The sequence below is a fragment of the Triplophysa dalaica genome, chromosome 12 (genome assembly GCF_015846415.1).
Source record: "Triplophysa dalaica isolate WHDGS20190420 chromosome 12, ASM1584641v1, whole genome shotgun sequence".
In the NCBI taxonomy this organism is placed as follows: Eukaryota; Metazoa; Chordata; class Actinopteri; order Cypriniformes; family Nemacheilidae; genus Triplophysa; species Triplophysa dalaica.
Genome location: NC_079553.1, coordinates 15,282,303 through 15,295,845, shown reverse-complemented (window position 1 = coordinate 15,295,845; position 13,543 = coordinate 15,282,303). Strand labels below are relative to the sequence as shown.

Sequence of the window (13,543 nt, the reverse complement as noted above, 5' to 3'; positions counted from 1 at the left end):
TAGGGGAACTGTAGTTGGGAACATATATTTTTTATTTTACATTATTTTTAAGCACAGATCCATAAAATGGCACTAAATTAATGTCTGAAATGTGCATAGCGTTTGGAGAGCAGTTTAAAAGCTGAAAATCATTTTAAGGTGATTTTCATAAAAATATAAAAATAACTCCCTGGACTCCGTCCCCCATGTTTCACTTTTCCAGCCGTATCTATAAGAACCCTAAAGAACACCAGCTGTAAACCATTTGAAACAGTTAAAATTAACCACAAGGGGGCAGTAAAGATCAAATTCACGCTCAGTAAATCAGGTTAATCAAAAACAGAGACAAGCTGTTGGCAAGGCACGGTAACTCCATCAAATAAACACAGTGAAACTCCAGAACAGTTTGGCACATGTGCGCTGTGTACCTTTGGTTTCCCCTCAGTGGGCACTGGGTTCATGTTTCCCGACTGTATCCAGCACCCGTATTAGACATAAACACAACAATCCTCTCCATTCATAATTACGGCAAAAACACACTTTTATAATCGTAAAAAGTAAAAATCTCTTGTGTACCCGTCCTGAGAAAAACATACTCAGAGCTACATTGAACTCTGACCTTTGCCGCAGGTGGCTGAACATTCTGACAGAGCACCTCTGCGCCACACGAACGGAGGCTGATTGTCCAATGGGAGGTCTGTGCGGGGAGGGATCCGGGCGTTACGATTGGATCCTGTGCCTGGTGGGCGGGGCCTCTCTGCCGGCCATCGATCAGATGTGGAGGAAGATGATGAGGAAGAGAAAGAAAACTGCGTTGAAGAGGAAACAGGAGAAAAACCAGCAGGGTTCTCAACAGCACCTGAAAAACAGAGAGAGAATTAAAATAAACATGTTCCCAAACTAGACAACATTGTATGTTTCGTGGACTAAGTAAATTCCAAACAGGCACATTTTTTCGGTAGGGTTGGAACAGAGCCCTGCTCTATGCCTCATCTCATACACACTCTCTTAACTGTGACCCCAATCTCACAAAAATTCTTCATATCCTCTCTATCCACAGACATACAGACGATCACGAGCCCATTTTCCTCCAATGACCTTAAAAGGTTGCAACGACGGACATTAAGAGCCGACAGAGAAATGAAACAAGACGGCTCAAATGAAATACGTCTGAGCCATACAGACATGCACATAAACACAATAGATTTAGGATGAGAGACGAGAACACAGTGCGAGGAGAGACAAACAGAAACGGAGATGTTACTAGAGACTCACTGATTTCTCTGAGTGCCCCTCTTCCTTGGTCCTTTTCTCTGTGTACTTCTCTCTCTCCATCTCTCGGTTTCTCCACTGGGATGTAATATTCATAGTCTATGCCTGGATTCTGCCTGTGGAAAATAATCTACAGCGAAGAAGAGAGAGAGAAAAACAGGTTAATATACTCGGCCATGTTTCACTTCATGACAGCATTCCATTCAGTATCAGCCATATATCACAGATGTGAAGGAAAGACGCATAAAACACACACCTACACACTCACATACCAAACAGTGGTTTAGATACTCGTTCTCTTACTATCCAAATAAACTAAAAATAATCTACAATCAACCTCAATGTCGTCATTTTCAACCCCCTCTGTTAGTATTTATCAGGCTTATGTACGTTTACAGGAATGTTTGAGCTTCAAAACAAGATAAGCTCTGTCAGTATCATCTGTCACATGCTGCCGATAAACACCGACGATAATTAAGACTCATTCCTTAGTTAGGCTATGAAGCAATAGATTTCAGAGCGTTTAAAAGCAGAAATGTGATTCTTGTTTTTGCTACAGCACTTAACAAATTGAATACACATCATGTTTTTGTTGAGCTGTAAAGATGTCTTAATCATTGTTGCGGTGGAGGGACAAGCATTGCATGACTGACATTAACCGAATTGCTGGTGCTGGAGAATCTTCGGAGATGACAGACATGTCAAAGATGCTGTGGAGCTTAAAGGGATAGTTCCTCCAAAAATAAAGATTCCCTCATCAGTTACTCAACCTATTGTCTTTCTTTCTTCTGCAGAACACAAAAAACATATTTTAAAGAATATTGGTGACTGAACAACGGCGGTACCCATTCACTTGTATTGTAAGGACATAAAACAGTCAATGGTTTTGTTTAGGCCTACCAAGAGTCTTCAAAATATCTTCTTTTGCGTTCTTCTCAAGAAAGAATGTCATACAGGTTTAAAATGACAAGAGGGTGAGCAAATGTTGACAGAGTTTTCATTTTTGGGTAAACTTTTGCATTAATTCTGCATTTTAAGTTGAGAAGGGAACATTCAAGTTGGAATATCCCACTTCTGACCTCAATGTGTCTCAGTCAATCACACGAAGAAGAGGCGTTTTTTATCATTTCAAGCTGTGAGGATCCTCTGAAGTTGTTTTTTTAAACATAAACTACTGTGGGTTTGCGCTTATCTCATTGGAACCATCGGATGTGAAGTCAAACGTAAAATATATGTCTGAAAAAAAGATATAATGTTCCAGACAGAAATTTCCGGGTTCTGAATTCTACTCATCCTTGTGACGTCAATGTCAGTGTTTGAAAAATGTGTTCGTTTGCAAAATTGTTACGTAGCTTCACTTAAAAACAACGCAAACGTCATGGGATGCCCGTAACATATGGCTTTGGATAAAACCGTCTGCTAAATAACTGTGAATAAAAGGAAACTTTCTTGATATAGACCCTTTAGGGAGAATTATGGAATTCCTAACAATAGTTCTGAAGGATTATGCACACATAATCTCATCAATTAAATCAACACGAGCATATCAACACCCGGTGACCTCATTTCTTCCATCCATTAATCCAGCAAACCTCATCCTTCTCTCTAGAGTTTGTTTTCCATCACAGAAGTGAGCCAAACCAGTCTACCTTTTTTTACATTACCCTAACACATTATATGAACGTGTGTGTGCGGGACGGGTGCTTACGTATAACTGCAGTTGGGCTGTCGTGGGTCCAGGTGCAGTGAGAGACTCTCCTTTCTCTTCCCCCTGCTCCTGAGGAACAGTTTTCGGGCGACTGTAAAGGAAGGTGGTCCCCCCGGCCTGATACTCGCCTGGCGGATCGACTGCCCACCGTCCGTTCACAACAGACTGACCCGTTCCACTGCGCAGGGCTGCACAGACACATAAATCTGAATTAATTTAATGGAGACGTTCAATAGAAGCATATAGTGACCTGGGACTAAGAAACTCAAAAAAATTCAAAGAAGCTCCCATACAAGAACAAAAGAAATGCTCCACGACTTCTTTTTTAGAAGCAAAAGCCTTTTGCATTGATTGTTCCCGATCACGTTTAATGATGTATTTCCAGGGAATGAACAGTTTAAACAGTCTGCTAACAACTCCAAATTTCCTTTTCAGTAGCATTACTGCTTCAAGGTCTCAGATTTAGAAGACTGATAATTAGATTTTGTCTCGTAAACTGTTGCAAATTTAAAGCTGTCGATAATAACAGACATGAATGTCGCCCGTGAGGCTCTGAAGATGTTGATGTTTTAAGAGTTTCCTACCATAATCACACATCATAGGCAATTAGGAATTTATAGAGCTCTTTCAGGATGAGTTGAGTGCACACGTGTCAACAAGAATAAAAAGGCAAGGATATCAGGAAACTAAAAATAAAACCTCTCAGTATGAGCTCATTAATGTATTTATAAATGTAAGTCATCATGTTTCTTTTAATGTTTTTAAAATCTTAAATAAAAAAAGTCTTAAAGTCTGAAAAGGGTTTCTCGAACAGTTTAACTTTTCACAATAAGTTTGTTTATAATATATGTGACCCTGGATCACAAAACCAGTCTTAAGTAGCACAGGAACATTTTTAGTAAAAGACAAAAATACATTATGGGTCAAAATTATAGATTTTTCTTTTATGTCAAGAATCATTAGGATATTAAGAAAGATCATGTTCCATGAAGACATTTAGGAAATTTCCTACTTTAAATATATAAAACTTGTGAGTGGATGGCCTGCCACAGTGCCTTTGATTAACAACTTCAAAGGCAATTTTTTCAAAATTTTGTTTTTTTCGCAATCTCAGATTACTGAGTTTTGTATCTCAGCCAGATATTGACATATTCTTACAACTCATACATCAATAGAAAGCTTATTTATTCACCTTATCTCAATTCAAAAGACTCGTTTTGTTGTCCATGTTCATAATTTGACCAATGTTGGGCAAATTACTCAGAAAAAGTAATTAAATACTAGTTACTAATTACACATTCAATAGTGTAATTACATTACTGTACGAATGACTCTCTCCAAAAAGTATTTAATAACTTATTACTAATTACTTTCCATATCCTATATCAACTTTGGTTAATTAAGTGATTCAAAGATCGACCTGAAACGTCTCTTTCAATTCATTCAAATAAATAATATAAAACTACATAAACTAGTTTTATTAACTGACCGACATATTAGAAATGTGAGAATTATACATAATTATACATACATTTTAAATTTAGACTTTATGATTTTGATATCAATTCCACTTTTGCACACAGATAGATTATATTACACAAGTGTTTAGTTAAATTACTGTACATCAGAAGAAACTGTAATCAAATTACAGAAATCTTAAATTACAGCGTAATCGCTTACTTTACTTTTCCAAGGGGTAAAGTAATTCAATTACAGGAACTAATGACTTAGGTACTAGTTACACCCAACACTAAATATGACCCAGATTTTCCCTCATTTGGGCATGATCAGCAATGCTGGATATTCCCAACCATGTGTTTACATTACCAAAGTTTTTAATATAAAACGATAGAAAGTGGAATACTCAAAATATGACAAGATTTGATACTGGCAGTGTATTTGTGCATATTTAGGGACAGCATTTGACTTTATTTTGATAGTCCACTTTAAACATTATACTGACTTTAGACCATTTCATCGGACGTGTGCGCGCATCACCCCAATTTCTTTTCCGGATTGTGTTTGGATTGTGACTAATAATATAACTATCTCGCATTTAAACAAACCTTATGGTACATTGACATTTACTGGTTAAGCTTGGTTTTGGAGTCTAAATTCAAAATATCCCTAAATCAAACTTTAACAATTTTGAAAAAGAGCAACGTCTGAGCAATAAAACTGGGGCAGAGAGAATAAAAGGGAGGCACCAAAAAGGCAGACGAAAAGACGGTTGGGGAAACAACAGTACTGTCCGTTTAACTCTGTGTTTGGTCTACTACAGTTTTCTGCCTCCAAGGCACAATCTCACACATACACAGAAATAGACCTGGGCGTTCAGAGATACAAACACAGACATGTCCATGACTCTGACTCAGGGTCGAATTCACTTACAAAAACATGCCCCACATTACTTAATCCTGCACATTAAACTCACGCAGATACGGCCGTCATTAGTTAGTGCATTCCTAAGTCATGTTCGGACTGATATTTAGGAGAGGACAATGACACAAGACACTTCATGAAGACATATCTGCTGAGACAGAGTTGTGAATGAAGGAGTTCATGCTTTCAGATCCTGTAAGGGTGACTCCATAGCAGCTGTGATGAATTTGAAACATGATTTTCATTTCTTTCTGGTGATTGCTGTTGTTTATAAGCTGAATATTTGGCACAAGGTCGCAGCTCACTTTTGGTCTCCCTCATCTTGGTATTCCCCCTGAAACAAAGATGTATTCATGCTAGTCTCACACCAGCCGCCAGGAACATACCTAGATCTGTGATGTAAGCCAGTGGGTATAAGTGTGCTCATACGCACACACACACTCATAAATTTCACGTTGCACGTCATAGTAAGAAATTCCAATAAACTTCTCCTGTTTTAAATTAGGCTAATTTAATTAATCTTCTTCTGCAATTTAAAGGAATAGTTTAAACAACAAAAAGCACTATGAAAGCAGTCTATGTGCCTCACTTTGGCATACACAAATGCAATTTGCAGGTTATGGAACTGAAAAGTTTTCAGTAGATAATGATTAAAATTTTCAAGCAAAATCACAGACTATTTTGTCATATTTTTGCACAAACAGTTATATTACACACTACAACTAAATAGAAAAGCATTCTTCCAAGTGATCTTTAAAGGGCCAGCGACACCCAGCGACAAAGCTAGGTGATGTCATTCATTTTATTGGTATACTAGCAACATGCAGCGTCACAAGTGACAGGTGACCCTTGCCGCCAGGAAGTGGGTGTGTCTATAGTGAAGCGAAAAAGTGGAAGCCCATTTAAGCAAGTCGTGCTAATCCAAAAAGTGGCTCCTGGCAACATGTTGACGTTTCGTGAAGTGACTCGCTCTATGTTTTCATAAATTTGAACGTCATTTTTAATAATATTAGCCATACTGTACAGCCTCAACACTCCTCTTCTGCAGGTGGCGCTAATGCGATTGTGTTTCGAGGCTGCACATTATTGCTAATATTATCAAAAATGACGTTCGGTTTGATGAAAATATCAAACGATTCGCTTCACGAAACATCAACATGTAGACAGGAGCCGCTTTTTGGAATTATTTGATTTAGGAACTCTTAGAACGGCGGAACCCATAGACTCCCATTATATGAACCAGAGAGGGCTGCGGATTTAACAAACAATCTTAGGAGTAAATAAATGGCAAATTTGAGTTTTTGGCTGAGCGTGCGGCATTCTGAAAAGTTGAACTACTTTCATCTCGACGTGGCGCCGACGCTCCTGGAAGTAACGCATGTGATCGCTGTCTGCTGGGCCTCACTTTTTGGCAGAGTGCTTGGAGCGCCCGAAGCAGAAACTCAGAGCAGAAATGCGCTTGACGTCATGTGCCTTTTTTTCCCATTCTCCAATCGAATAAAGAAGAGATAGGCCTTGCGATGTGGTGATGGAATTTTATAGTTGCTTGAAACATCCAGAGACTGCAAATGATGAAGGAGAAACTTGTGTTGACTGACGTGGGTTAACCAAGCAATGTCAGAGCAAGCGACCTGTGCTTGTACCTTTTTAAAGTTTCTAATAATATGACAGTTAACAGCAATTAGAGAGCTCACGCTATAATCCTTGACTGACAGGACAGCTGTCTCGGTGGTTTCCTAGCAACATAAAAAAACGCTGAGCGCTGCTCTTTTCAAAGAGAAAACCAAATGCATTGACATCATTTCAACTGAATTGGGAAGTAACTGTTTAATATGTATCTATAAGAATAGGTAGCTAGATTCTGTAAATTAATTAATACATGCTCATACATGTTTGAGGGACAGTGAGAAATTATAATGAAAATGTCCCACAACGATAAACAAACAACACAAACACACAAATTTGTACCCAGGTAGTTGGGGCTGGCTCGTCTCTCAGTGATGTTGATAGCCGTGGCTCTGGGTGGGATATCCAAGATTTTGTGGTAACCCAGTGGAACGCTCGTGTTCATAAAACTTCCTGAGACCCTCTCGCAGGTTCCCTCCTCACCTCCACACACACCACAGCGATCCCGAAGCAACCCTGAACCTAACACACCATCACAACCCTCGCTCTGAGATAGACAAATGAAGAAAAAAGTGTAATTAATTCTGAAAAATTAAATTTAAAATGTAAAAATATGAAAGGCAACAACAGTTTAGAGCATTGGTCTAAGTTTCGCTGTCCTCAAAATGTCATCACTGAAATTCTGCAGATGTTTATTTGTAGTTTAATACCAGTGGAATCGTCCATGACAGATCTCGTGCCAGTGATGCTGAAACTATCATTCTCAATGATAAAACTGTGTTATCTCACCAGACAGCGGCCTCCCACACACACATCATTGGGTGTGTTGTTTGCACACGGAGTTCCATCTCGTACCCTCTCCGCCTGGCGGACGTAGAAACGGTAGCGGACGGGTCGACAGGTCAACTCACACTGTTGCTCGAGGCCCACTGCCACAAGAGACAAAATTTTGAAAAGACTGTTAATTATACATTAGATTAAATCTTTTAACTTATACAGTCAGGTCCATAAATATTGGGACATCGATAAAATTCTAACATTTTTGTGTCTATACACCACCACAATGGATTTCAAATGAAACGAACAAGATGTGCATTAACTGCAGACTGTCAGCTTTAATTTGAGGGTATTTACATCCAAATCAGGTTAATGGTGTAGGAATTACAACAGTTTGCATATGTGCCTCCCACTTGTTAAGGGACCAAAAGTAATGGGAAAGAATAATAATCATAAGTCAAACTGTCACTTTTTAATACTTGGTTGCAAATCCTATGCAGTCAATTACAGTCTGAAGTCTGGAACGCATAGACATCACCAGACGCTGGGTTTCATCCCTGGTGATACTCTGCCAGGCCTCTACTGCAACCTTCTTCAGTTCCTGCTTGTTCTTGGGGTATTTTCCCTTCAGTTTTGTCTTCAGCAAGTGAAATGCATGTTCAATCGGATTCAGGTCAGGTGATTGACTTGGCCATTGCATAAGAGTCCAGTTCTTTACCTTCAAAAACTCTTTGGTTGCTTTTGCAGTATGCTTTGGGTCATTGTACATCGGCGCCGTGAAGCGCCGTCCAATGAGTTCTGAAGCATTTGGCTGAATATGAGCAGATAATATTGCCGAAACACTTCAGAATTCATCCTGCTGTTTTGTCAGCAGTCACATCATCGATAAATACAAGAGGACCAGTTCCACTGGCAGCCATACATGCCCACACCATGATATTTCCACCACCATGCTTCACTGATGAGGTGGTATGCTTAGGATCATGAGCAGTTCCTTTCCTTCTCCATACTCTTCTCTTCCCATCACTCTGGTACAAGTTGATCTTGGTCTCATCTGTGCTTAGGATGTTGTTCCAGAACTGTGAAGGCTTTTTTAGATGTTTTTTGGCAAACTCTAATCTGGCCTTCCTGTTTTTGAGGCTCACCAATGGTTTACATCTTGTGGTGAACCCTCTGTATTCACTCTGGTGAAGTCTTCTCTTGATTGTTAACTTTGACACACATACACCTACCTCCTGGAGAGTGTTCTTGATCTGGCCAATTGTTGTGAAGGGTGTTTTCTTCACCAGGGAAAGAATTCTTCGGTCATCCACCATAGTTGTTTTCCGTGGTCTTCCGGGTCTTTTGGTGTTGCTGACTTCACCGGTGCGTTCCTTCTTTTTAAGTATGTTCCAAACAGTTGTTTTGGCCACGCCTAATGTTTTTGCTATCTCTCTGATGGGTTTGTTTTGTTTTTTCAGCCTAATGATGGCTTGCTTCACTGATAGTGACAGCTCTTTGGATCTCATCTTGACAGTTGACAGCAACAGATTGCAAATGTAAATAGCACACTTGAAATGAACTCTGGACCTTTTATCTGCTCATTGTAATTGGGAGAGTGAGGGAATAACACACACCTGGCCATTCAACAGCTTAGAAGCCAATTGTCCCATTACTTTTGGTCCCTTAACAACTGGGAGGTACATATGCAAACTGTTGTAATTCCTACACCGTTCACCTGATTTGGATGAAAATACCCTCAAATTAAAGCTGACAGCATGCAGTTAAAACACATCTTGTTCGTTTCATTTTGAAATTCATCGTGGTGGTGTAGAATTGTGTCAATGTCCCAATATTTATGGACCTGACTGTATTTCATAAGATCTATTGTATTGTTTTATGCTTCTTTGTGCAGCAATCTAAGAACTCAAGACTACCAAAATGCTGGTTAAAAAAAAACCTGTTAAAAACATCATGTTCAAAAATGATCAGTGGTTAGAAATCACAACTGAACTTTCTGACCACCCACAGTTACATAAAAAGCTTTTCGATACTCAGCAGCCTGCCGTGGGAGTGTTACTGCTTTCAGATGCAAAGAGGTTAGCCAATCACAACAAAAAATCTTTAAGTGTAGAGGTCTTAAAACTACCGTAGCAAAAACTGAAGTGCAGCTAAAAGGAAAAGCAGCAGTAATGTAACAGTAGGGGTGCTTTAAAAAACACATCATCAGCAGAAAACCTTCTAAACTCATGAAAAGCTCTTGTTTTGACGTTCTATCTGTCCTCTTTGTGAACCTATAGTTCAACCCCTCAGGTCCGGATACAAACTTCTCTACTCTCTTTCTTCTAGACACGCACGCACGAACACACACACACACTGGTCCTAAGTTATCATTGAAGCCAATCAATTCCAAAATCACCCTCACAGCCACAGGAAACCGTGACTATTAGATCTGCGTGCTAAATCAGCCATTACTATTACTATTGCTCATGCTCAGTTAACTATAAACAACAACTTATATTAAAATTTAAGTGAATAATAAAATACACAAACATATTTCTCTTTTAGGAGCCAAAGCAACCAAAATATCATAGAGAGTTGCCTCAGCTCGGCAAGTCCTTCTGAACGCCTGGCTCTGATGTCTGTTGCGGTTAAACATGATATATAATTCATTTTGGGGATATGTCTAACGGTCAGTTTCGGCCTTATATATCTGTTATTTGTACCTGGTCAAATCGTTTTGACAGAGGGTGAGGTTAAGTTTCAAAACTTTATACATTTGATTTAACTTGTATTGAACCGCTTCCTTTTGCTTTTGACTAAATTATTTGTTTTTAAATTATGTATTAAACAAACATCTTATACCATATTGTGTTTTATATCATATTTAATTTTATTTAAAAAACAGTTAGAATAATCTGAGTTAGGCATATGTTGCCCAAATCATGGATGACTATTTTAAAAAGGGAAATGACAGGAAGCACTGTCTTGTTCTGTATCATTCTATTTCATATTACTCAGTTTAAATATAAATTTACATGGAAATAAATATGAACTGGGATTGACGTAGAGAGTTCTACTCCTGGCCAGTGGAGAGCTGGTTCTGAATGGTGCCATCCTCGGCCGAGAATAGGTTCTAGCTTCAGTACCAGCACCAGCTCCAGCCCCGATGAAAAAGCGGTATCAGAAACGCGAAGATTTTTTACAAAGCTCATTGCTCTGAAAAGCAAGGTGTGCTATGATTGGACAGTTAACCAGTGCGTAGTGATTGGTCGAATACTGCAAGCGTGTGACTGAAATGTAAGGCTTCTTACCATATTTGGAACATCAGGTTCCAAATCAATTGTACTGACAGGTACACCCACGTTTAGTCTTAGTCAAATCATACCACGAACTGATGTAGATTTGTTGAGTTGTGGTTACACGAGGTGTTTCAGGCAGTTCCGGGTGAGCATATCTTAATATAATTTTGTTCCGACACTTTAATTTTTGCAATTTTACGTGTCTAATACATGTGACGCCTTTAAAATAACAGTAAACACATACAGAAGGCACATTTTGGCAAGCAGAACGAGACCAGTTATTGTAATAATCATCACATATTCAAGTATTGAGAACAAATACGGATTAAAACAGACAAAATGAGAAACTTGTCTTCCCACTTCTAACAAGTATCTACTTTATTTACTCAGACCACCCAAAATGCATTGACTGACTGTCTGATGAAAATGTGCATATTGCACACAACACTGAAAAGCACATTGGTGATCTGGCATGCTTTGATCGGATTGGCTGACTGTAACTTCCGAGAATAAAAGCACAAAGGGACTTGAATTGCCCCTTCTGGAAATAAAGTTTACAAGGAACATTGCACTTTTACTTTTGACAAAATTATAATCAAACAATAATCAATTATTAGCCACATGCAGCAAGTCGATCAGACATGCACTACAAAAACTGATAATTCATTTTTGTTTTCAGAACTGTGCCATTGAATTTATAACTCTATTTATGACCACAACATCACACAATAAACAGTTTCCCCTGTGTTTTTTGTGTAACCATTCATGGCGGTCTACTTTCATGATATTATACATTTTAGATGATCCCACCCCATGGAAAACGGTTGGTCACTTCACATACCAATCATATGGTCTAAGGTATGTTCACATGAGAGTACTCACTCACACTGACTTTCACAATCAATCAACATTGACAAAAGAGTGTAGCAGAGATTCCCACCCGTCTTTTTCCATTCTGTCACAGTTATCTTTGTGAGATTATGGTGTAGACAATAGTAGAGTGAGGGAGGGAGAGAGAGAGCGAGAGAAAGAGTTAGGGTGACAGTTATAGGCAGGAAAAGAAAAGGGGGCAGGAAAAAAATTGTTAAAAATAGTAACATTGACAAATAGTGAAAAATTACATTGTGTATTTGTTACAAATAAAAAAGTATTAGAACAATATTTTACAACGTAAACTGTATCCTTTTCCCCATGCTCTCTTTCTCTCTCTCTCTCCCTCTCTCTCCCTCTTTCTCTCTCTCTCTCTCTCTCTGGTGTGCAGACAGAAGAGTATATTCAGACTAAATATACTTCCCCACTATCTCTGTCTCTAAACAAACTCACAGAGAGAACGAGTGCATGAGACAGGAAGACAGACGGATGACAAGAGACAAAAAGAACAGCACAGGATGAGAGAGGAATCTGTTCCGAGAAAGAGGGATATACAGTGCAGAAACAAATGGAATGCCACTGAAAGAAGCCTGCAGATGAGAAATCCAGCAGCCACAAAAAGTATCTGGACACATTTAAAACTGTCTGAGTGTCACTGTATCAGATACCAAAATAATGTGAGATTTTTGGTTGAACACATGTGAAACATTTCACTATTAGAATTTTATATTTTTAAGTTTCAATAACAAAACAATCGAGACAAAACACCAGTTAGCAATTGCAATTAAGTTGTTTACGAAAAGTTCTACAACCATTGCTGGATTCGACATTTTGTCCTCTAATTCAGAAACATTTTAACCGTGGCTGAAGTTACTAAATACTTTTCATGGTTACTGTAAAACAGTTTAAGCGATAGTTCACCCAAAAAGAAAAATTCAGTCATCATCTATTCATCAAATAATCATTCAAAACCTATATATGACTCCTTCCTCTTAGAAACACAACAGAAGATATTTTGAGAAAAGACTCAGTGGTTTTGTATTCATACAATGAAAGTCAATGTGGTGCAATGATGTTTTGTTGCCAACTTTTTTCAAATGATCTTCTTTTGTTTTCTGCTCCAGAAACTCATACAAGATTGAAATGACAGGAAGGTGAATAAATGATGAAAACATTTTCATTTTGGGTGATCTATTGCTTTAAGCCAGAAGTGCCTGAATATCCATCCATCCATTTTCTACCGCTTATCCGAACTACCTCGGGTCACGGGGAGCCTGTGCCTATCTCAGGAGTCATCGGGCATCAAGGCAGGATACACCCTGGATGGAGTGCCAACCCATCGCAGGGCAGTGCCTGAATATAAACATGTGAAATGTTTTAAAAAAGTAAGCCTGCTTTAAGTCGTGTCACTCCGCCCTTAGCTGTTATAAAATTCACTGTAACCCACTGCTTCTTGATGCTTCTTGGTTTTATAAAACGGTTATTCCATATGCGTATCAAGGTTTTCTAAACAAAAAGTAAATAAGGTGATATTTAGGCTATGTAATGCGGCCAGCCTTTATAAATCGAGGTATTTTTTAACAGCTTAAAACTTTGTTCAACCAATCAGAATCAAGGACCACAACCGACCGTTTTATAATAAATATAT

At 38.7% G+C, this 13,543-nt stretch overlaps 1 protein-coding gene across 1 annotated transcript in view; it reads right to left on the bottom strand.

The window, feature by feature from the left end:
• adamtsl4 (ADAMTS-like 4) overlaps positions 1-13,543 on the bottom strand; it is a 48,893-nt gene that overhangs the window by 6,712 nt on the left and 28,638 nt on the right. The window contains 5 exon segments of the mRNA XM_056762393.1: positions 599-838; positions 1,255-1,381; positions 2,960-3,147; positions 7,310-7,514; positions 7,757-7,896. Coding sequence (XP_056618371.1) covers positions 599-838; positions 1,255-1,381; positions 2,960-3,147; positions 7,310-7,514; positions 7,757-7,896 — 900 coding nt within the window.